This window comes from Mus musculus, chromosome 3 (genome assembly GCF_000001635.26).
Source record: "Mus musculus strain C57BL/6J chromosome 3, GRCm38.p6 C57BL/6J".
Taxonomy (NCBI): Eukaryota; Metazoa; Chordata; class Mammalia; order Rodentia; family Muridae; genus Mus; species Mus musculus.
Window position 1 is genome coordinate 59,211,989 of NC_000069.6, and position 24,411 is coordinate 59,236,399.

Below are 24,411 nucleotides of genomic sequence, written 5' to 3' on the forward strand. Positions count from 1 at the left end.
TCCTGGGGAGGATGTGTGGTTCTCTATGGCAAGTTTCACTTCACCGTTCTTGCCACGCGCTTACCGTAGAGATGGACCGTCTTCAGGGTTTGGCTAACTAGTAATTCCTATATTACTTGGTTGAGAATTTGGAATCCATTGATTCCACATTTGAACATTTTAAAATGAAATGTACTGTGTTTCCAGGGAACGTTGGTTAACTCTAGGGAATAAATGGCACATTGTAAAAATTTTCTTTTTGGCTAAAATATGTTAGGATTTACTGATGTAATGCCCCTTAACTTAAATATATATCCTTTTGCTTTATAAGAGGATAAAAACCTAGCAAAATCAATATTTTAAAGTAGGTTTATTGTTAATTTTAACCATAAACACAGTCAATTTTAAATTTCTCAATAGCCCCCAATCCAATATAACATTGAAGGTCTGGAAATTTTTACTTTAAACAAGGGAAATTCTGTACAGGATAATTTCATAATATGAGAAGTAGAAATCACATTTTGGTCAAATTTCAAAATGCCAAATGTGGGAAACTTTGAAAAGAGGAACTGATCAGCAATGGACATTTCTAGGGTCACAAAGGTACATTCTTTTGGTTGTGAAATACATATTTATTGTGAGTGTGTGAGTGTGTGTGTATGTGTGTGTGTGTTTTCCTTCAGTGGGTTAGTTATATCTTTCCAACATGTGGGTTTCATGGATTGAGCTCTGCATGGTCATGGTTGGTCTTCTCTAGCTGAGTCATCTTCATAACTACTACACACTTGTTAAATGAGAGCTCCCCTTGGTAAGTTCCTTAGCTGATATTTGTTGGAAAGCCTGTTCCTCTTGGAAGGGCCTCTCTGCACGCTGCTCCCTAGGCCTGTGTGGAAGTGCCATCTCCAAGCTGCGGGCCGTAGCTCCAAGGGCTTGTCCACCTGTCGCTTTTTGTTCCCCTCATTTGGGAAGTTATTTATACTCACTCTGAAATACTTGCCCCCTTTTTATGATGAAATACACAACAGTGTCCTTTTCATATAGTTAGGGGTAAAAGAACGTCCATCATATGCTCACAGTGAGGCCTGTCATGGACGATGTCATGCGAGCTTCCTCAGTCAATGAAAAAGAAAATAGGAATACTGTGGGCTTATTAGTTCACGAAGGCCGGGAAGGAAGAACTAAAAAACAAAAAACAAACAAAAACAAACAAACAAACAAACAAACAAAAAAACCCCATGCATTGAAAAGTTTCAGTGTTTAGGAGCCTGCTGAATAATTTAAAGACTGGAATAAATTAAAGACTGGAATTCTAATATGCACTAAGAATAGACTCAAAGTAATAAAATAAAAATAGCTATGGTATTATAGGTAACTATGTTATCACAGCCCTTACAATAACAACATAGTCCAGTCTTATTTTAGATGTGAAAATCAAAATGAAGAAATTAAGCACCTTCCCAAAATAGTGTTAATAGAGACCACCACTAACTCACCACTGGCCCTAGAATTTGCACTTAGAGCCTGCCTTGTCCCAACCCCACCACACCCCTGAGAGAGCAGCTGGAGTGGTTCACTTCATCCTGAAGTCCTTATGCCAAGAGTCAATGATTGATACAGGAAAAAGAAGCTGAACGGACACTCAGTTCTGTCTGGTACACACTCAGGTCTAAGGTTAAATTTGTAAATTGTCCAACCAGTATGGTCAGATGGGACAAACTGGTCTGTAATGGAAGTTGCCTACACCTACTTCCTTTGCTAGACCTCCAGGATTCCTGAGCTGGATCAAGGCAAAGAGCAAAGGGACTTCTGGTGATGTAGTTAACATGCATCATATAATAACATTAGAAATGTTGAGATGTTTGCTTTCATTTTCACTAAGGATGTAAGTTGAAGTGGGAACTCAAATATTCCTAGGAGAGAACTCTTATTTACTCTGAAATCTACTGAGGTACTTTCCTTAGAGCATGTGAATTTTTTAAAACTTTCCAATTAGGGTAACCAAAAGTGATAATGAGTTAAATACACTATGTAGTTTACAAGCAGATGTCCTGAAGTGAAAATCAGTATTAGAAAAATCTCTTCAGAAACAGGCAATAAATTCACAGCAATACTTGAAATGCTTAATATTTAGTTACAAGGATTTTGTCATAAAAGAAAGCATATGTTTTAAAGATGAAATACATAGGAGATGACGCAGTAGGTAAAGCACTTGCCACACAAGCATGGAAGAATAAACTTAGATCTCCTGAGCCCATATAGAAGTAGACACAGTAATGTGTATATGTAATTCTGTCATTCGTATTGCGAGATTGGGGATATGGAAACAGAATTCCTTAGAAGCATGCAGAGTGGTTGGTCTGGTATATGCAGCAGTAAAAAGGAGACTCTATCTCAAACAAAATGACAAATGATGTCTGACACCTGAGGTTGTCCTTTGACACCTATATGTGTGTGATAGTGTACACAGGCCCACACTCACAAGGGGACATGCACACACACACACATACACACACACACACACACACACACACAAAACATACACACACACAAAACAACTATTTGAAAACTCTAAACACCAGTGTATAGATAGCAAGAAGTCATTTATATTTATACTAGTGTGTAAGTGTTCATGCTTATTTTAGTCTGTGTTAATTTTTGTCTTAGTCTATGTTAATACATAGACACTGATCATAATGATAAACACAACTTTCCCATATTTTGGTTAAGCTGTTACGGATGGACATTTAATTTGTTTGACTTTTTGAGTTGTTACTGCTGAACATATGTATTCAGGTTCTCTTGTATGTTTGTTTTAACATATTTGTAAGAATAGCTTGATCAAGTGTTAGGTATCAAATGTTATATGATATTTTCAAAAAGGTTTCTATAAGGAGTGTATCAATGTATAATCCCATTGAAGATAGAGTTCTCTAATCCTTATTAAAATATTTTAAGTCAATTTGAAAATTATAAGTAAAATACACTGTGCCATGTAAGTATAGATTTATAATGTATGGACGTAATTCCTTTTACTTTCATATTATCCACTCACTTTCCTTCTGGAAATCGCCTTCTAATCTTCTTCCCGTTTTGCTAAATCCATCTATTTCTTGGTGCTTATGATTACTGTTGTGTATCCATATCTTCAGTTCCCACTCGTGACACTAATCCCACCATGGCCATTGCTCACAAACTATGAATTGGCTGCAGGTGTGGCGAGAGGGTCTGTCTCTGATGTTTCATTTCTGTTGCTAGAGTAGTAATTCCAGGGTTGGCAGGTTCTTATTTTTTTAAAGGGCTATGGTTTTAGGTGATTCTGGCTGAATAATCTTCCTTGCCAGCCCTATTGTTGTGTCATGGAAGTCTTAGATATTCTGTCTGCACAGCATGGCTGTGTTCTTGGGAAGCCTTACTGTAGACATTGGGAATTTCCCCCTAAAGTTGGAGAAATCTTATTTTTTAAATTAAATTATTTATTTACTTTACATCCCAACCCTGGTTTTCCCTCCATCCTCTCCTTCTAGTCATCCCCTATCCCAAGTCACTCCTCCATTTCCCTTCAGAAAAGGGGAGTCCTCCATGGATGTCAGCCAACCCTGGCTTATCAAGTTGCAGTAAGACTACCAGCATCTTCTATTGATGCTAGATGAGGCAGCCCAGTAGGAAGGAAGGGTCCCAAAGGCAGGCAACAGATGTCAGAGACTGCCCCTGCTCCTGCTGTTAGGAGTCACACTTGAAGACCAAGCTACACAACTGTAATATATGTACAGAGGGCCTAGGCCAGTCCCCTGCAGGCTCCTTGCTTGCCAGGTCAATCTTTGTGTGACCTATGGGCCCAAGTGGGTTGATTCTGTAGGTTTTCTTGTAGTATCTGTCACCTCCTTGGCTCCTACCATCCTTTACCTCCTCTTCTGCAGAATTCTGCAAGCTCCACTTAATGTATTTGTCTGTGAACCTCTGCATCGGTGTCAGAAAATACCCTCTAAGGAGCATTCATATTTGAAACTAATGATTTGAACTTCCACACACTGGATATTTTGTTTATATTAAAGCTATCAAATATGACCCTAGTTTGGTCTTATTGCTTATATGCATAAAATGATGTATCACACCATACCCAGTAAGCATACATCAGTTCTGTGTTGACTAATGAAAATAAGATAAAAAATACCACCTATGAAACATATGAGTTCTGACTACATGTGTCACTCTTTTATCATCACATGAGGACTTATAAATGGGACATGACTGTCCTGAAGAAACTATATAAATAATATAAAATAAAGCTGTACTGGCCATAGTTCTTAAATACATTTACTGTTTAATAGAGGCAAAGAAGGTTGAACCATTATACCTAATAGTTTTTGAATGAAGAAATTCCAACAAAACGATACAGAATAAATGCATTTTAATATTATACACATGATTACAAACATAATCTCAAGTAGTTCAATCACTTTCTTATTGGTAGATGTGATGTGTGATTTGGTAATTGTAGTTGCTTATGTTTTCTTATTAAGAAGTGTTCTGTTCATTCAAGCAGCAGGCATTTTCAAAGCTAGTTAGCAGATAAGTACCGATAATGACACTCTACCCAGTAAACTTAGAACCTTAGTAAAATTGCTGCCTCTAGTGTTAAGGAAGGAGTAAATATTTTTAATGTTAGAATGTTATGAAAGTGTACTTTTGTTAAGTTAATAATTTTATTCATCATGTCTGTCCTTTATGGTAAGATTCGCTTTTTAAACCTCTACCATCTTAATGTGCATTTACAATAATCCAGGCCTTATCCATTGTCATTTCATTTGATTTACGTCCCTTTGGTTTTGTTGTTATCCTTGTTATAAATGGGAAGTTGGTAATTACTGTGTTTGATGTATCAGATCATACATACATTCTCACTTATTACAAAAATAATATTGTTATTGGTAATTTATTTTAAAATGACAATGAATATTACATTTCATGTTGCTAATTTTGAAGAAATCAGATAAATGATTTTTTTTTGTGGTTTGCCTGCAGTATAGCAATGGGATGCAGTTCATTTTAAAATACACCTGCAGACTAAGATTTTTCCCATATATGTACAGAAAAGGTAGTTAAAAATTATTTTCTTACTTTATTGATTATTTAAAGAATCATTAACTCAACTTCTTTTTAGTGAATGTTAATATATTTGTATGGTGATTTCCTTGGAGCAGTCTGGATATTAAAGACTGAAGCAGCCCCTTGGGTAATGTTCTACATTGGGGTCTCTTCGCTTGGTTCGCCACCTTCTTGTCCTTTCTTCTTGTTTGTCCCAGATGTTGATGTAGAGTTTGAGCACCTCAGCATGCTTGTCAAGGAATTTCTGAAAGACTTGCAAAGAAAAAAGTAGATGAATGGATCAAGGCAGGCGTTCAGTGACGTCAGCCATAGGGTGCTCTCCTTCACGTAGAACAGGGTGTTCTCAGCACTGCAGTCAAAGACGGCCCGAGTTTGGCTCAGGGTGTAGGGAATCCGTGCAAAGTGGAAGGGAACAAAGCAAATAAAGAATACAGCAATGATGATGAAAACCTTGACGTTTACCTTTTTCTTGGGAACTTTGGCTGAACCCCTTGTTCTGACATAAGACCGATAGAGTTCTTTGGTAATGAGGCTATAACAAACGATGACAATTAAAAAATTAATCCAGAAAATGACTTGGCAGATGTAATTGACTATTTCGTGCCAAACTAGACCAAACTCTGACTTTAAGAAAGAACATTTTGTTACGTCCTTATCTTTTGGCCTCCTGTTGGTGAGAATCATGTTAGGCAGTGAAATTAAGAACATGAAGGCCCAGATGACAACAGAAAGAATCTTTGCACCCAAGAGATTGCTGGGGCTGGACGTTTTAAATGGCCTGGTGGTCTTCAGGTAGCGGTCAATGGTTATCAACCCCAGGAACGATATACTGATATACATTGTAAAATAAAATGTGACTGAAGTAACTTGGCACACCAAGGTTCTCAGAGGCCCGGCTCCCAGTTTAGCATCACTAAGAATTTTAAATGGAAAAGTTAGAATCATTAGTAGATCAGAGATGACCGTGTTCTTAAGAAAAATGATGAAGTTGGATTTACTGCGGATCTGAAAGAAAATCCTCATTGCCAAGCTGTTCGTGATGAGCCCAGCAAAGAACAGGACGGTGTACAGCAATGGGAAGAGAACCTGGGTGATCTTGTAGTCTCTGACGCACAGGGTGCTGGTCCCAGGGGAGAAGGTGGTATTGGCTGAGGTGGTGTTGACACCAGGCACATCCATGGTCCTGTAGTAGAAAGAAAGAGAGAGAGGGAGGGTGATCACAGGTCATTGGTTTGGTTGTTATCTTCATACATACATTTTAGAATTACAGCGTTGCTTAAAACTTGAGTTTTTTTTATCTTTACTGTGGCAGTTAGTAGGGGTGAATAGACAACCGAATCCCTGAATATCTCATCTACACAAGAATTCCATCTCTAGCAACTTAAAACGAGGTGGTGTGTTGTGAGATGTCATGAGAGCTTTGTGCTTGTTTTGGTTGAAGGCTGTATTTTACAACACTGTGGTCTTGGTGTCAGCACCCCTGTGTTAATTTCGAAAAGCCTAATGACAGGCACTCTAGTGATGCTTTGCCTATTTCCCCTGCATCTTCTTTTACATGGCCGAGTAGCCTTTTGTGTCTGTTTACAGCTGCCTTTCCTTCTCTGCCCATATTCCTGGTTTCACTCTTTAGTATCATTGATGAATTCAATAGAGGAGTGATTAATTATGAGTTGGAATCATAAATGGAGAATTTCAAAGAGATTGGTATAAAATCACTTCTGGGAAATGAATTCATATATTAAATAGTAAATAGTAGAAAATAATAATCCAAAAAATTTTCCTTTGCATTGAGAAATATCTTTGCCTGTGTTCAGTCATGCAATAAAATATTAGCCTCACAGAGACTCATGATTTAGAGTGCTTTTAGCCCATGCATTTCTCATTTTCAGCTCATTCATTATATTTGAAGTTTGTATATGTTTTTGAATATCATTCAGAGTGAATCCTAAAATGGTAATAATGATGATGCAGGCAATAGATTCTCTATCTGTGATCATTACTTGATATTTCTCAAGGCAGCCAGAGCATCATTCCTGGCATATTTAATGGTAGCTAAAATAAAATAGCAGAATCGGATCCTTATCTGATATCCTAGATTATCACACAACAGACGGGGGAAGGAATAGGAGCAGTTGACTTGGCTGTCTTGTATCTAACTTGAAATTTAAGATGAAATTTAAAACTTTTCAAATTTCCATCAAATAAATAAAATGATTTTTCATAAAATGGGATTCCTCATATTCAAATATACAGTTTGAAAACCCCACAAAACTCTCATGGGAGATTTAACGTGATAACTGAAGATAGCACATACTTCCCTCTAATGTCAATGGGATCCTTTAATTACTGAAAACGATACAGTTAAGAATAATACCAGAAGTATGAGCTCAGTCCTCAGCCCCTCATCCAACACCTCAGAGTGACTGAGTTCACCACTGAGTTCAAACCTCTTTGCAATTGTTAGTTCCTTTTAATTACTCATTTCCTGGATAGTTCTGACCACTCTACCTTAAGAATGCTCCTTGTGTAGAGTAGGCAAATCATTTAACAATGTTCTTGACTTTGGGAGTTTCCACTCCTTTCATCTATTTTTAATTCTCATTTTAGGGTCAAAGCATCAATATTTCTCCATGCTTAGCATATTTTCATTGAAGAATTTCGTCTCCCACACCACTGAGACTTATATCTTGGTTTAATTAACTTAATGCCATTCCAAACATATGCTTCTGGTTTTATTAATTGCTATATAAGGCTTTCAATTTCAAGAACAAACTTGAGTGTATATAATATATATATGTATATAACATATTTTTTCAGAATATAAGTAGATTTCTGTTAAATGCTAATATAACAACATTACCTGGTTCTGCTGAATCTGAAGGATATGAGTGTCTCCGGGAATACTAGTTAGTGGAACTTGCAGACTGGCATCTGTTGCTTTCTTCTCAGTGACTTGCATAAGTTCCCAAAGCCCTCTGTGATAGAGACTCTGCAGAGACTTCAGCAAGGCAGCCTTGAGTGTTCTAGAGAAAGAGAAAGGAAGAAGGGAAGAAAGCACACCTTCCATGCAGGCTCAGAGCAGTGCAGACTCCGTGTCTGTCTGCAGAGAGGGGAGGAAAACAGCCCCCAGTAGAAGATTGTTTACCTTCTGTGAATATTCAGAGCTCTGCAGACTCCAGTCTGTCTGTTTTTAGGACTTCTCCTTTTATTCTGTAGAAAACATTGAGGCGAAGGTGGCTGAGAAGTTGTCTTTTAAAAAGCAATTTAAGATATTGTGGGTTTTTGTTTTTATAAATTTTTTTTCTAAAACTTGAAATAGTATCATTAAAGTAGAGGGGTTTTGTTTGTTTGTTTGGTTGGTTGGTTGGTTGGTTTGGCTATTTTCCATAAATGATAAATCCAAGTTGAGAGGATGTCTTCTAAATGTGTTCCTGGAGAATGCTGCAGGCTCGCTTTCGCAGATGACTGTTCACCTGAAAGCATACTATGCTCAAAGTGGACGATGTGTCACTGTCTGACAAGTAATTGTATCATCTCAAAATATGTGCTCCCATGGGGGGAGGGTAAGCCTTCTGCTTCTCGTTTTATCCTAGTTCATAATTTCATTATTTGCAATCTGGGTTTGATTATTGTCTTTGTGGGTAAAACAACACCATCATCCCATTATAAATTATTAGTTCCCCAAATTACATTAGGGAAAAAACAGTTGTATACAGTGCCAGGCTGATTGTGTGAAGCGGCCTTCATGGTTTCCGTGAACAGAACTTAGGTAACAGACAGTGTTTCTTTATGAATTGAGTTTACTGTTAAAGATAATATTGAATTAATCAGCTTGGTAACTATTACATGCAGTTTTTAACTTTTAAACGAAAAAGGCAAGATACACTTGGAGTGAAATTGTAGGTTAAGTTTGTTACTGCTGTATATTTGCGTAACTATTTCTGGCTCCCGCGATGGAGAAAAGGCACAAGCACAGTATTTCCAACTGAAATGGCCGTTAGCTATAAAACCACATGAGGAGGTGCTGCTACTTGGAACATATATTCCATATATTCTGAATTTTGAGTGTGTTTATACCTATTAAATCAATTTAATGATGTATCATGGAAGCTCAGCATCACTTGAACATTTTTTTAAAAACATGCTTAGGGGCCACTGCCTAGTTTCTGTGAACCAGAAACCCCCATTTGTGTTTAACCTCCCTTCTATGTGATGCCTAGGCACAGTAAAGAGTGCTGACCACTTGATTAAATGGACATTGGACTTTTATTGTCACTAAAATTTGAGGGCAAGCTATTGATCTCATTCACTTTAGCAACATTCAAATACATAGTAGGTGCAATATTTTTTACCTAGAAAGAAGTATTGGTTTGATTTTAAACTTTTCAGAAAGTTTATATGGGCTGCTTTACCTTTGTACATAAACAGTCAATTAAACTTGTCTTATTTGTTGGTTTGGATATTTGAGATACTTTTTAAAAAATAATTTACTTTTATTTCATGTGCATTGGTGTTTTTCCTGCATGGATATTTGTGTGAAGGTGTCAGATACTCTGCAACTGGAGTTATAGTTATTTGTGAGTTGCCATGTGGGTACTGGGGAATGAACCCAGGTCCTCTGGAAGAGCAGCCAATTTTCCTGACCGCTGAGCCATCTCTCCAGCCCCTGAAATATTTTTTAAAGGAGCTTTATGCTTCAAAACGATAATTGGCAACATTTCATTTCTTATGCTGCCATGAAATAACCCACATTTATCATATTAGCTAGTACTCATTTTATCTTCAGTTTTTCCCATCAGAATGAAGGGAACTTAGTAGAATAGCCAGGTTAATTGGAGGCCCTACTCAAACCTACAAAGTCTGCTCTGGAGCCACCCTTGTCTCTGAGTCCATCCTCATGCCATCTCTGTAGTCTCTTTCCCCTTCAGGGCCCAGGACTGAGGGATGAATGGCTCGTGAAGTGGCTGCACTCTGTTTTGATCAAATAACCACTATAACTGCCTTTATAACAAATTCTAAACTCTGGGATATTTATAGTATTTCTGAGATCTCGGTTGAAACCAGTCTTCTGAAGGGGAATTACAGGTTTCTTCAGTGAATTAGTCTCCCACATTAAAAGAAAATCAATTCAAGATTTCTAAGTCTTTCTTTACTGAGAATATGTGTGTGTGTGTGTGTGTGTGTGTGTGTGTGTGTGTGTGTGTATGTATATGTATATTTATATATATTTCAAATCCCTAAAACATTCTCAGCAGGCATTTGAAGAATAAAACAAACTTAGACCTAAGCTAGCTTCATCTTTCCTGAGAATTGAAGTGACAACCACAAACACCTCTTTCTGAACTTATCACATTTTCTCCTTGTAGACAATTGCCAATTTCCCCTTTGACCACCATGAAAGCAACTGAAAGCTTTAGATAGAAAGTGACTCATCCTAAAACTCCATTATCATATAGCATAATTAGTCGGACACACCATCTTCCCCCATCAGTAAACAGCATCATCACATACGGTTTATAACTGTATTATAGGGAAATGAAATTTAATTTGATCATTTCTAACCAAGATAATTTGGAAAATTGAGGAGAATTTTTATTTTAAATGGTTAATTATTTGACAAATCCCTTGAAGATAAGCAATACTTCCTGTTCATCTGAAATCTATTCAACTCATACATGGCATATGACTTACTTATGCTTACAACTTACAGCTCATACATAACTCATAGCTTACTTACTCTAAGCCAAAGAGGCCATGCCTTGAAGTGCATGTGGTCCTTGAAAATCTAGGTTTCAGAGGGAGAATGAAGAGCTAATTGGACATTTGATTATCAGTTGGGATCTTGCAATTGTCATGACTTTTATTTTTATATCAATGATTTTTTTTATTGAGGACATATATTAGTGTTGCTTAGCTTTATTGATCATAGTAATTTAGGTTATATAAACAATAGCTTTCAAAAATAAGTCATCTTGGGCATTGGGAATATTTAGAAAGAGCCAACATTGTCTTTGCTGGAAAGAATAGAAATAGTGTATCACAGACTCTGCTACTGGAGAACAGGTATTTCCTTCAAAAATATGTTATCTGCTTTCTTGATTTATGAGAAAGGGCACTACCATTTAGGAACAGTTACCAATAAAAAGAAGCTGACAGTTACATTGTCCTATGGTACAGCCATTATCCTTCTGTGTACTCATTCACTCTTCCAGCACAAGGCTAACTACGAATAAAACATTTGAGTTATTTCTTGAACAAATTAGTGTGGTTATAGTGAGATTCAGCCGAAAGAGGTCATGTTCAATGGCAAGTTTTTAATAATTTGTTTTAATAATTTATATTTGAAGATGTAGATGTTTGCTTTTTTGTTCATTCATGAATATAATGTATACATTACTCATGTAGTACAGGGAATTGAACCCAGATCTTCTCAGATGCTTGACAGATGCTCTAATGCTGTGCTTTACTCTCTGTCCCTAATTCTTTGTTCGTATTTACTGTGGTTCATGGTGGGCTCCCACTTGAATATTCAGAAATACAATCTTAAGATGCGACTTCTACGTAGTGTGTTATGAGGATAATTGCAATAACTCATCTGTCCTAAGTGTCCCAGAGAAAGGAACAGACTCAGAATATTTTTCAAAGACTTATCCATAACCACTAATTCTAATATTCTTTGCTCATAGAATCTCTTTATAAATAAAAATATATATAGAAAGTAGGACCAGGGGAAGCAGAACACATCTTTCTGTTGGTCTCAACCCTATTATCACACAATGTGAGACACACACACACACACACACACACACCACAAATATGTATATTTTGGCAGTTATTATCGACATTTATTTTAAAGAAATCAAGGTGACTTAGAGAAGACCTTAATTTGGCCAGCTCTATTATTTCCTCCTAAGGATGTCTACCCGAGAAGACTCTGTCAGACTTTCTATGGTGGGTGAGAGTGCTGTGATTCTCAAGGTTCAGCCTTCTAGCTTCATAGCCAGATAGGTCCCTGTGAGCATGATGTAATGCCTAGAGAATGAAGTCATTGATCTGGAGGATGTTCTTATCAAAGCTCAGTTAACAGAGACATGGTAAACTCTCAGCATTTACCTTAAAAATAAAGACTTGGACTTCTGTAGAAGGTTCGGTTGGTCCTTTTATGCCCAGTGAATATACTCTTCAGGAAACAGATACTAGGATAATTTTTGGTTCTGGTCTCAGATCATTAATGTTACTCAAAGAATGCAGTATGGGGATGCTAAGATGAAATAGTAGAAATCCACTGCCACATTTGCAAGTATTTAATATATAATTGTAAGTTGAGCTGCTTATCTGATCAATTCAGTTTGAGGTTTTGTACACTTTTCTATTTGTACAAAAAAATAGACATAAATGAATCATTTAGCCTGCTGGGAACTTCAAAATGTCTCTCCCTTGCTGGTGGAAAGCCAGTAATCGTTACTACTATTTTCCTGATATTAAGTCAGTATGGTCTTCTCCCTGGCAAATCCCTCCCTTTTCATTGCATGCTGATCTGGAGTGGCTCAATTTCATCTCTCTCCATCAGGGCTGTGCTTCCTGGCTCAGTTGCCCAAGGACATCAGTAGGCTAATTAGAATTTGAAGTTTCTCACTTCTTCATCTCCATACTTCTATTTTCCTTAGTTTGTTCTCCCCCATTCCCTGTGGTTGGGTAAAGCAGTGTCCTTGTCTCTCCTGTTAATCGAAACAATACTCCATTGTGTCCCAGCTCTTACCAGTAATCTGCTCTGCAAACGTGATGTCCTCTATGGAGACTTCTTTATCTGTGTCATATCTTTGAAACTGGATTTCCTGCTTATTACCCAAGTCAAGGTTCTCTTTTCCCTTCATTTGTACTTCATGCCCAGCTTCTAGTAAACTCTCTGCCACCCCCTGTTCCTTACTCCTGTCATAGTAGCCGTTACTTCACCCCATCACTTCCTGTTGTGCTATCTTCACAACTAGTCTGGAGAAACTCCTCTTTTGAGACATTCAGGTGTTTTTATGAAAACAAACAAATCAAAAGAAAAACCACAAACTACAAAACCCAAAGACATCCCATCTAAACTGACTCCTTACCTCTATTACCTATTGGATCATTGGTTGATGGTTCCTATTACTGTGTCTCCCTGCCTAATTTCTAGGCTTTGTATGGTTAGAGCATCCTAGTAAATGAAGAAGCACGCATAAGCATCATTTAATGGCTTGCTTGTATTCCCCACTACCTTAGCTACCTACCTACTGTTCTTGTAGGATGTGGATGGTTTGCACTTCCCTCAGAACTCAGTGTTCCCTTACTGCCTCACTTCTGACCTGCATTGGTTCTACATCACACTAAATACATATTAACTATACATTTTCCTTTTTAAAAAAAAAAAACTAAACATTTTCATGGTTTTTCTCCAACAACTTTTTCAAAGTGGATCAGTGAAATTCAGAGAGATGCATGTTCACTCATTGGACCCTAATGTCTGACTCTTCTCTTCCCCAAGTGCCTCTGAAATTCTGCTTTCAGTTCCTCATCCTCACAACTAAGACTTAATGCACTACACAGACATGAGCTGTCTACCTGTCTCTCACTTCTTCAGTCTTCTCAGCACTTTAGCAACCTAATTGTTTCCTATAAAACAATGATTTTTGTCTTCTTTTCTTCCCCTCTGTCTTCTGTCCATGAGTTTGTTCCTTAGTCTACTGGCTTCCTTTGTGCTTGCTGTGCTTGCCAACTTTGTGCTTACAAAAGAGAATAAATAGAGGACTCAGGAAGATAGCCATTGATGCCTGCCACCCCTTCTCCAATAACCTAGAAAATCACTGAATTGTGTCTGATGAATGCTGCAAACTCTTCTTTCCTTTCCTAATCCCCATGTGCTGTGGACATTGATGGGGCCATAACACTGCACCTGTAGACAGATGTCAGCCATTGAAATCATGCATCTTAGATGGCAGGAAAGGCATAGTGGGTTATGGGAGGTATTGGCTAATGCAAAACAGTGTGGACTCTGGATGCATGTGGAAGAATGGGAGTCTATAATGTGAAGAGTGAGCACCCTGTATGTACACAGTACTCTTGGGCATTGCGTGTATTGTTATGTCTTGTTTATTCTCACAGATCCTTAAATGGAAGGTGGCATCACACTGTTTTCAGGAGAGGGATCTGAGGCAAGGTACTAGGCTTATTATTACTCAGGAGTATGGGGTTGTTGAATGTCATGACTAGGATAAATTACAAAGCTCCTTCTTCCCTAAGTATGGTGTACTATTGGGATGGGGCTGTCTTGAGTTGTTATTGGTACATGGATCTTTTATCTCTCACCATCCCTGTTAGGATCTCCGTAGGCCTCTGTAAATACTTGGAACATGAAGAATTAGCAGAGGGGTAGAGAAAGATAAGTCAACAGGATATGCAAATATGTGTATTATTTCTAGCACTGTATATATATAAAAAAATAAAACTAGGGTAACTGAGTTGGGGCCTGAAGGCAAGTGTGTACTTCAAGGAAATATAAAACCTGACAGAATTGGAGAGTGGACATGGTGCTTCCTCAGCTGCAGAAGCATGGTACTGATAACTGTGTTCACAGGACACACAGAGTTCTACCAGTGAGTGTCACTGTGGCTCCCCCACTTCTGAAGGGTTCGTTCTATAGTTGCAGCCATCAGTAATGGTGAACATATGCAATCCATTTTCCCTGGGAGGAGTTCTTTAGGATAAGAGGTGATGCCTTTTAGAGGGCTTTATACAAAGAATGACAAAGGGGGAGGTATATTGAAAGGTCCAACAGAAAAGTAAATAACTTTGCTCAGAAAATGGAAAACAAAAGATCCCAGGGAGAGATTAGCACTGAGAGATTTAAGGCAGTCATAAGAGTGAGGCTCTGCCTTGGATACTTACATTTGGCTAAAGGTAAATGGAGTTCTGTGTTGGATTCCTGCCCATTACTCAGGTCATTTATTTTCACACAAGGAAAAAAAGGAGTGCTTGCATTTGCAGTGATCATTAGAGGAGACCGAGGTCTAAAACCTCACTCGATCATCTCCGATTCTGAATTCCTAGCCACTTAGCTCACGCCTAGTGATCCCAACACTTTGCTTTTTGTCATCTGGAAATAAATACTAATATACCTTATACGGTCATGTTGACGTAAGTGTCGTACATTTTTTTTCTGAAGATGCTTGAAGGTCCTAGCAAGATATTTTTTTTCCTAATTATAAAACACATGCTAATGCCATATATCTAAGACCAAGCTCACTAAGGAAATGGCATTTTCCTTAAGGACATAGTAACATCATCTTATGCCATGGTCAAATTTAGACGACAGCGACAACAAAAAGTCTTTGAACAGCCAGAACTTACTCTGTAGGGTACGCCCACATCAAGTGCTTCAGGTCGGGTAGCACGTTATTATTTTACTTTAGCATGTTCCAAACTGGAAAAACAGGGGTGGTGCCGGTGAAGGTGAGTTGCCAAGCAGGTAGATGCCACCCCTGCAAGCAGGCATGGAAAGGATGTGATTAGTGTGGTGCAGGAGAAGAAAATGTACCCCCAGCTCTGCAAACTGGTTTCAGGGGCTGTTGCTGTTTTTCAGGATGAATCTTCAAGTCATGAATGTAACCAGCGCACAATCCTTCTCTATGGAGTCGGAAAAGAGCGTGATGAAGCCAGGCATCAGCTGAAGAAGATTACCAAAGATATCCTCAAAATCCTGAACAAGAAGGGCACCACAGAATCAGGGGGTAAGGCGCCTCAGTGCCCTGGCTCCCATTGCGTTTGTGCTCCCTCTGCCCACAGGCCTTATCAGAGCGCTCCATGTCACTGTCCCCAGTGTTTCCTCTCATGAATGACTGTCACACTGAAATATGAATAGGCACATTTACACTCTAAGGCCTTGCGTTCATTATTAGTAGCATTCGCATTGACCGCCTTTTGTAGGGAGATACAGGTGAGATTTGTACTTTGTCATCTGGGTGCCAAGCTTTCTATGGTCATTGCTGTGGGTGATGTTCTGAGTGACGAGGAGGAGAAATACTCTGCCTGCAAACAGCCAGTTCACCTTTCCTTTGCACCATTTGTTTTTGCTCTGTGTTTCACATGAGTGGCAGGTCATCATATAGATGCTGATTCCACATTAGCCAAAACCTAATTGCCATAGTAGCCATGGCTAAGTCTGTCACCACAGAAAAGTGAAAGAGGCAATTTGATCTTTTTGACTTGGAATTTTCTTTCCCTGTTCTTCTCACATGTTTTTGTTGTTGTTGTTGTTGTTTCTTTCAGAGCTTGGCCCTCATAGTGCGTCATTGTGTTGCATAATTGAAGTCCTATAATTATCTATTATCTATTATCATATTTGCCTAGTTACTCTCTTTAAGGTTTACGTCATTTCATAATCATGGTTTAAAACATGGCATCATTTTCTACCTTAGCCCTGCCACTGCTCGCTCCCTCTCTAGCATGGTCATTCCTATGAAGGAGGACAGGGTTGCGTTTGCCCTATGTTCACAGCTGGTTTTCCTACTTGAGTAGAAACCCCTAGGAACCTTTCCATTTTTATGACGTTAATGGGGTGCATTATTAGGGCTTGTTTGTGTATGCTAGATTTTTTCCCTACAGGTGGAAACAATTGTAACTTTTGTCTGCCATCAGCATGGGTAAGCCTACCTGAGCGCAGGCTGTCTGCTGGATGGGCTTTGGAGAACACTGTGGGGAAGTTGCCCTCATGTGATCTGTCTCCACCCCTGGCTCCCTTCCCTTGCCTGTTTAGGACCTTCAATATGCCAGCGCCACAAGAAGCAACCAAGAGCCGAGAAAGGGAAATGAAACTGTCTTCTGTTGGCTTCTTCTCATTGAGCTTGAAAAAGAAACTGCTCTGTCTAAGAAAACTCTCCTTGTGCTATTTTTTTTCTCCCTCAGAGAAAACAGGAAATAAGTTGCGATAGAAGCCTGAATATGGAAGGCTCACAAGTCCCTAGCCAAGGGCATTTGAAGTAGCTTTCGGGGGAGTTGGAATGCGGTGGGAGGTGCTGATGTCTATAAGAGGCACAGTCACGCTTAATTCATCTAAATTAGTGTAGAGGGCCTTTGCAGATTTCTGAAGTTTATGGTGGAGAAAGACCAAAGGAAGTGGGAAGGGGAAAGAAGCAGTCTTGCTGTCAAGCTTCCTTCCTTCCTTCCTTCCTTCACAGTTTTGCTTTAATGCCAAACTAGTCTTGTTTTGTCTTTGTGCCAACCCCTTAAGTAGATATTCTTCCGTATGGACTACAAAAGAGATATTCACTGTGCGGGCTTTCAAAGTATTAGTCACACAAACACCACTTCAAACTGACATCTTCCTCGATTTAATCTCAGCCACAGTGCACAGCCACTTGGTAAACAGTCTTCATTTTAAGTTATTATTTAAGACTTTGTATACAAGAAGTTAGCCAACTGTATTTGAGGCTACAGGAAACTTGTATACACACACACACACACACACACACACACACACACACACAACTACTTTACTTAGCAATGTGAAGATTGGAAAGGAAAAAAGGAAACTATCCCTTGGACTAGCATGTGCTTTAATGTTGAGAAAACAAAAATTAGACTTTTGAAGAACCCTTTAGGACACTTACAGAACCAGCCAGTCTTCCCCTAGGGGATTTGTAACTGGAAGTCTGTTGTTATGTTTTGTCTCTTTTTGAGATGGAGTCTTCTGTTTTCCAGGCAGGCTGGAATTTGAGGGATGAACCCGAAAGTCTCTTCCCCCTGCTTCTGTCTCCCATGTGCTAGGATTATGGGCTCCCACCACCATGCCTGTTTATGTGCTGCTAAGGGTTGACCTCAGGCCTGTGTGATGCTAAGCAGACAGTCTGCTGCCTGAGCAACCTCTGCTCCCCTAACTTAAAGCTTAAACACTATTTCCAGTTAAACAGCCAAATTTCATGTCAACTTCACTATAACATTGTCTAAAAAGGCCAATACTTTCAGAATTTAAAGGCTTAATTTTTTTATGTAAAAATTAAGTATTGAAAGAGCAGTGGTGCATGCCAGGAAAACAAGGAAACGGGCAAAAGAATAAAACAATACAAAACAAAACCTCTTTATATCCCCAGTGTATTGTTACTTATGCAAACGACACTGAAATCTTTCATTTCAAAGCATCATTAGTTATCAGTGGTTTCCTTTCTAGGTTACAAGACCCAGTTATATCAAGTTGAGCTTTTATGACCTTACATGTTCAGTAATGGAACCTGTTTATACAAATGAGCAAAGGAAAATGCACTTGGGAGTTCTGAGCTAGGCCTACTTCCCCAAGTCTTCTGTGTTTATTTCGATCCAAGGGAGACTAAATGATTAATATGAACACAAGACAGTAGTAGGTTGGACCCTTTCAGTTTTGGAGCAATGATTCTAGGGAATTGAAAACTAAGTCAAAACTTGGGTATCTCAACTATACTTATGATACATATAAGAGCAGTGAGAGAGAAGGCCTCATCCCACGTTTAACTTGTGCTTATGAGAATAGATGCTGGAAGAGAAGGAGGTCTAATGACAGAAGGAAGTTTTTGTCATGTGTTTTACCAGCACTTCCTTAATGTATGTGAGCATGGAGGGTCAGAAAACAAACTCAAATGTCATTCTTCTAGTGTCCTCCACTGTGTTGTTTGTACTTTGAAACAGGGTCTTTTATTGGCTTGTAACTCAGCGAAGCATGACTTGTCCCATCTCTGCCTCCCAGGGGCTGTGATCGCAGGCCGGTGTCACTACGCCTAGCTTTTTTTTTTTTTTTTTTTTTTTTAAAACATGGGTTCTGGATTCCGCACTCAGAGCCTCATGCTTGCAGGGCAAGCCATTTGCTAACCGTGCTATCTCCCCTGCCCAGTACCAGCTCTTTTTACTACTCTGTTCATTCTGGTATCACCATCCATTGTACAAAGCAGAAACGTGACAACTCACTTGGATTTTGTATCTCACTTACTGTTCAAAGGGAGGTCCACTTTTGATGTGGAGGAGCTTGGAGTCTTGCCAACTTCTAGAGCAATAAGAAACATTTTGTTTTCTGAGCTAACAATTCCCACATGAAACTGAGTTGGAGTGCTCCCTCTAACCAGATGGCGCACAGTGCTGTAGAAGTACTGTAACCCAACCATTACTTTCATTTAAAAATTTGTCTTTGTATATACATAGATGAAATCCTGTTTCCAGAGACTTTAATTTTGCTCTTAGTTGTTAAGAAAACCAGTTTTCCTCAAATAAGCAAAAATATACATATATTTACTGATTTATAAAAGTACAGAGGTGAGTCTAAAAGTCAGTGAAATGGCTCAGAAGGCAAAGGATCTTGCTACCAAGCCTCATCCTCTGAATTTGATGTCTGGAGGAGAGAACACCCTTAAATTTTTCTTGGTTTACCGAAATGTTCCCTGATGAGTGCATATGAATACAAAATAAATAAATAATCCATATTTTTTTAAAAAGCCTGTAATGTATCCTGTTTAGTCACAGTGGGCCTTGGTGTTCCCCACCCAACCGTGGTGATTCATTACTATATCTTTAAAGTTACTTAATGATGAATGCTTGCAAAGACACTTTATAATAGCCAGAATCAAGTCATTATTTGCAAGAATAAGTAGTGGCATATTTTTATGCATTGGAATAAAGTATGTGAAAATTACTAACAATTAGTACACATTAAAATTACCTAAATAATGAGGCTATCTTAAAACATAGTGTTGAGTGAAAGTTTCCACCCACCCACGATGGAAGCTGTCCAAACCTTTGGCCCCTTGGGGAGGGAGAGGAGATTAGAGTCAGGTAGGTGGACTTTTGAGGTACTATTTCACGATTTGGATCTCATTCTGTTTGTCAAAATGCATAGAGTATATATTGCTTTCATCTATTATTGTGCCATACTTCAGTAAAAAATACCCATATAAAGATGGGATGGGGAGGTAACTCAGTAACGTTCCAAGTCCCACATAAAAATAGCTGGGCATGATGGAGCAGGGTTGTAATCCCATTGCTGTGGAGGTATGGATATAGGCAGACCCCTTGTGTTCCTTAAACAGCCAGGCAAGCTCACTTGGTGAGTTTTGGCCAGTAAGAGACTCTGTTGTAGAGTACCATCAGAGAGGGTAAACTCCAATGGTGTGATTGCCTGAAGGATGACACCAGGTATTTCCCTCTGGCCTCCACACACGTGTACAAACAAGTGAACATGCACACACATACACACACACACACACACACACACACACATCAAAAAAATCTTTAGAAATATGAAGAGATTAATTTAAATGGAAAGTAATACATCTGATGTTTCTTTAGTTGGGGACGAAGGACAGAAAGCCAGGAAGACCAAGCAGGAAGTTTTTCCAACCCCGGAAAATGTGTTCACGAAACTCCAACTCCTCTCATACTTCGATCAGCATCAAGTAACATCTCAGGTATCCATTCAGGGCTGTTTGTCACATGCTTTGAATATTCCTCCCTTAAAAGCTCAAGCAGTGTACTTCCAGCCTTAACTTTTACAAATGACCCTTATAGACTTGGAAGCAGAACAAGCTTCATTTGTGAGTATTAGGTGTTTCCTTCAACACCTGTTTTTATTATGTAAGTATTTTTGCTTTATAGTAATTATTAATTCATAAAGGTAATTCCTAATATACTTATTATATAACATGCTGACCCAGCATCACTATTGGTGAAGGAGAAACTTTTTGATGATTTAATTAAAATACTGGGAAATTTAGAAGAAATCCATTGTTATTCAGTTAACATGTCAGTTTCTGATGACTCACACTTTTGAGTGATTTCCCTTTGGGGTCACCAGTATCTAGATTATATTGAAATTTTCAAATGATGTTTGTAAGAATGCTGATTTGTATATGTTTTGACTTCCACGGAAATACTAATTTCTAAGTAGAATCACATGAATTCATATGTGTTGCTGGAAAAAAACCTAAAACGAAAACAATCGAAGTGATATATCGAAGTGAAGCCTCACCCAGACTGTTGGTTGTGTGATTTTCCTTGCTTTTGTCTGAGCAGATCTCTAACAATGTGCTGGAACAAATCACAAGCTTTGCGTCTGGAACATCCTATCACCTCCCGTTGGCTCACCATATTCAGCTCATCTTTGATCTCATGGAGCCAGCGCTGAACATCAATGGGCTGATTGACTTTGCCATACAGGTGCCACAGAGACTATACTGTGCCTTTCTCACATTTAGGAAAGCAAACCAACCAGACACTAGAGTTTATCTTGCTTCTTCATACTCTTTATTTGTTGATTTAAAAACCAGGCTATCCCTTACTGTTGAGCTTGTCTGAACTTTCCATCTGAAGTGACCACCCTACTCAGCCCCCAAGTACCTAAGGCTACAAGCTTGTGACCTGGCTTACATTTATATGAAATATTTTTAGATTTATTTTATGTGCATGGGTGTCTTGCCTACAGATGTGCACTATGTGTGTGCCTGGTGCCTGCAGAGTTCAAAAGAGGGCATTGGCTCCCTTGGAAGGGCGTTACGGATACTTATGAGACATCTTGGGGGTGTTGGGTACTGAACATGGGTCCTCTGAAAGAGCAGCTAGTGGTACTTAACTACTGAGTCATCTCTCAAGCCTCTTATTTTTTAAACTTGCATAAATATGCAAAAATGTAGTTTTATGAAATACCATATGATGCCATAAAACATGTATATGTTATGTATATTCTTATAGCAAATTAAACATACCTATTCTTCAAACATCATTTCTTGATGGTAGAAACTGTCAAGAGTCCTTTTCCCTACGTTTGCTAGGTACAGTGCATCCTGTTACCTATAGCCGCCCTGCCATACATATTACACGTGAAGATATCTTGCTCCTGTAAGAACTTAGTCCCCACTGATTAACTTTCCCTAATCACTTCTCTGTCCCAACTCTCTTTGGCCTCTTGGAACTTCATGCCTTTGAACATGTGCCAGTTCTGTTACATTAAAACTATTTAAGCTGGGCAGTGGTGGCACGTGCCTTTAATCCCAGCACTTGGGAGGCCGAGGCAGGCAGATTTCTGAGTTTGAGGCCAGCCTGGTCTACAGAGTGAGTTCCAGGACAGCCAGGGCTACACAGAGAAACCCTGTCTCGAAAAAAACAAAACCAAAAAACAAAACAAAACAAAATCCCTAAAACAAAACAAATAAAACAAAACTATTTTAAGCACCTAGTACATTTTAAAGTGTTTGAGACATTTTGAGTTAATAGTTTTACTGTTAAGCTATAGTTGGTGTTAGTAATACACAACTTATTTAAAACTATGTATACGTGAAAGATGTTTTTGTTTTGGTGTCGGTTGTTGTTACCTTATTATTTTGCGTTGGGAATAAGGAAATGATATATTCTCTCTAGTAGAGTTAAGCAGTGAAAAGCACAAATGATTGTTAAAATACTCTTTATAATTTCATTTGTCCCACTGTAGTTACACACATTTTAGATCATTTATTCCTTGTGTTAATAAATAGACATTAGGTTTGATTTTTTTCTATTGTACAGTTACTCCAAGCTTTATAAATAAGAATGTAGTTATTATAGTTATCAGTTGTGTTGCATTGAAAGGAAAAAAAAAAAAAGAAGCACAACAACCAAAATGAAAAAGAAAAAAAGAAAAAAAGGAAAAAAAATTAAATAAAGAATGGGGTTGTTTATTAAACGCTTAGTTCCAGGCTCTGGGCTTTCAGAAAGTTTTGGTGACTGTTTCAGCACTGACTACATCCTGGTTGGGTGCATGCTGGTGTCTAGACAGAAAAACATTCGTTTAAATTAGTAAAGGCTTAAAAGTAAATGCCAGCAAAAGCTTGTGTGCTTTCTGATTCCGTAGCGTATAGGAAATGTGCACTAGGGGTTCACTGAACGGTTTCCCTGTTTGTCTTCTTCCCTCCCCTCCAACCCTCCCTTCACCCCCCCCCCAACCCCACTTCTGCTGCAGCTGCTGAATGAACTGAGTGTGGTGGAAGCAGAGCTCCTCTTGAAGTCTTCTAGCCTGGCAGGAAGTTACACTACAGGACTATGTGTCTGCATTGTGGCCGTGCTCAGGCGGTACCATAGTTGCCTGATCCTAAATCCTGATCAGACAGCCCAGGTGTTTGAAGGGTGGGTATATAAGTAGCAATGTTTTTGTTTTTTGTTTGTTTGTTTGTTTGTTTGTTTGTTTGTTTTTCTTATCCTAAAAGGTAGAATTCATAGTGAAATACAGTGCATTTGGGAGAAAAATTATACTGAGTTCTAAAAAAGTATTTTTGTTTAGACTGTTGGTCTGAAGTTTTGATACCACTCATTTTGAAGTTTTAGATGTCTTATTAAAGTTTCAATGAAAACATCCCAACAATGGTCTTACCAAAATATTTTGTAGAGAAAGAGATATAAATGGAGGAAGTGTGTTTGATTTTTTTTTTTTTCTACTTACTTACTGGCTTCCTCTTCACCTCCTGGTCATGCACAGCTCTCTTCTCATTTATGCCGCCCAACAACTTACTGCGAGCAGTGAATACTGGGATCTGGTCATCTATTTTCAGTGTACTTTTGAAAAAACAATCAGACACTACATAGTCCTTGCAACACTGCAAGGATTCTTTGCACTGTAGAAACTTGGCCATCTTCTTTCTGACTCATGAAAGTTGTTCGTCTGAGTGTCTAACGGACAAAAGCTTCTGCTGTCGCTCATAAAGTCGGGCTAAGGAACTGTCTGCAAGAGGCTGTGCTTAAAAGGCCAGGGAAATGCAGGGAGCTCTGTGCAAACATCGTGTTGCCTGCTCCTCACCTGCATTTCTAGGGCCTTTTATTAAAAAAAAAAAAAGACAACCTATTCTTTATTCCTCTGTCTCCTCATTTGTCTTCTTGGTTTTCACCCATCCCCTCTGTAACCTTACACATGCATTTAATTTATAAACAGTATTTCTCTAGTGGCATCTACTTTGCAGAGGCTTTTCTTTGATTTACATGTACATCTAACTTAAGAAGTAGAATATTACAAGCCTCAAAAGCTTTACAGTGAGAGAAGGTGTGTATTTATGTGAGGCCTCGCTCTTTTATATCGTTCGACAGGTGAAGAGTTTGGAAGTGATGTGCCCCATATTCATTACACAGCTAGTATATGTTGCAAATTGAAGTTGACTCCTTACTGTTTTTTCAGCACTATTCTTTTAAAATCATTCAATTTTAAAATAATAATTCATTTAACAACACATTCACTGATCATGAACTCATACATACTTAGTTGGAAAAAGTGTTTTTGTTTGGTTGTTCTTTGATTGTTAGTTTGAAATTGTTTTAATATTTTAACAT

The 24,411-nt window shown here is 38.5% G+C and overlaps 2 protein-coding genes across 20 annotated transcripts in view; one reads left to right on the forward strand and one right to left on the reverse strand.

Annotated features, from left to right (window-relative positions):
• Positions 1 to 24,411, forward strand: part of Med12l (mediator complex subunit 12-like) — a 313,028-nt gene that overhangs the window by 206,570 nt on the left and 82,047 nt on the right. For all 16 annotated transcript variants that reach the window (XR_003954333.1, XR_375531.4, XM_030252646.1 and 13 more), the window contains 4 exons: positions 15,695 to 15,842; positions 20,416 to 20,534; positions 21,139 to 21,282; positions 23,057 to 23,220. Coding sequence is in view for 14 of the 16 variants with exons in the window: in XM_030252646.1 (XP_030108506.1) it covers positions 15,695 to 15,842; positions 20,416 to 20,534; positions 21,139 to 21,282; positions 23,057 to 23,220 (575 nt within the window). In the remaining 2 variants the exon portion in view is untranslated. The remainder of the gene's footprint in view (positions 1 to 15,694; positions 15,843 to 20,415; positions 20,535 to 21,138; positions 21,283 to 23,056; positions 23,221 to 24,411) is intronic.
• P2ry12 (purinergic receptor P2Y, G-protein coupled 12) overlaps positions 4,283 to 24,411 on the reverse strand; it is a 46,715-nt gene continuing 26,586 nt past the window's right edge. The window contains exons 2-5 of one of the 4 annotated variants that reach the window (NM_001357008.1): positions 15,463 to 15,593; positions 8,231 to 8,295; positions 7,946 to 8,108; positions 4,283 to 6,268 (exon numbers count right to left, since the gene is read on the reverse strand). In NM_001357008.1, the coding sequence (NP_001343937.1) occupies positions 5,221 to 6,264 (1,044 nt within the window). In that variant the 5' untranslated portion in view covers positions 6,265 to 6,268; positions 7,946 to 8,108; positions 8,231 to 8,295; positions 15,463 to 15,593 and the 3' untranslated portion in view covers positions 4,283 to 5,220. The remainder of the gene's footprint in view (positions 6,269 to 7,945; positions 8,109 to 8,230; positions 8,296 to 15,462; positions 15,594 to 24,411) is intronic. The other 3 variants (NM_001357010.1, NM_027571.4, NM_001357007.1) reach the window with 3 other exon arrangements.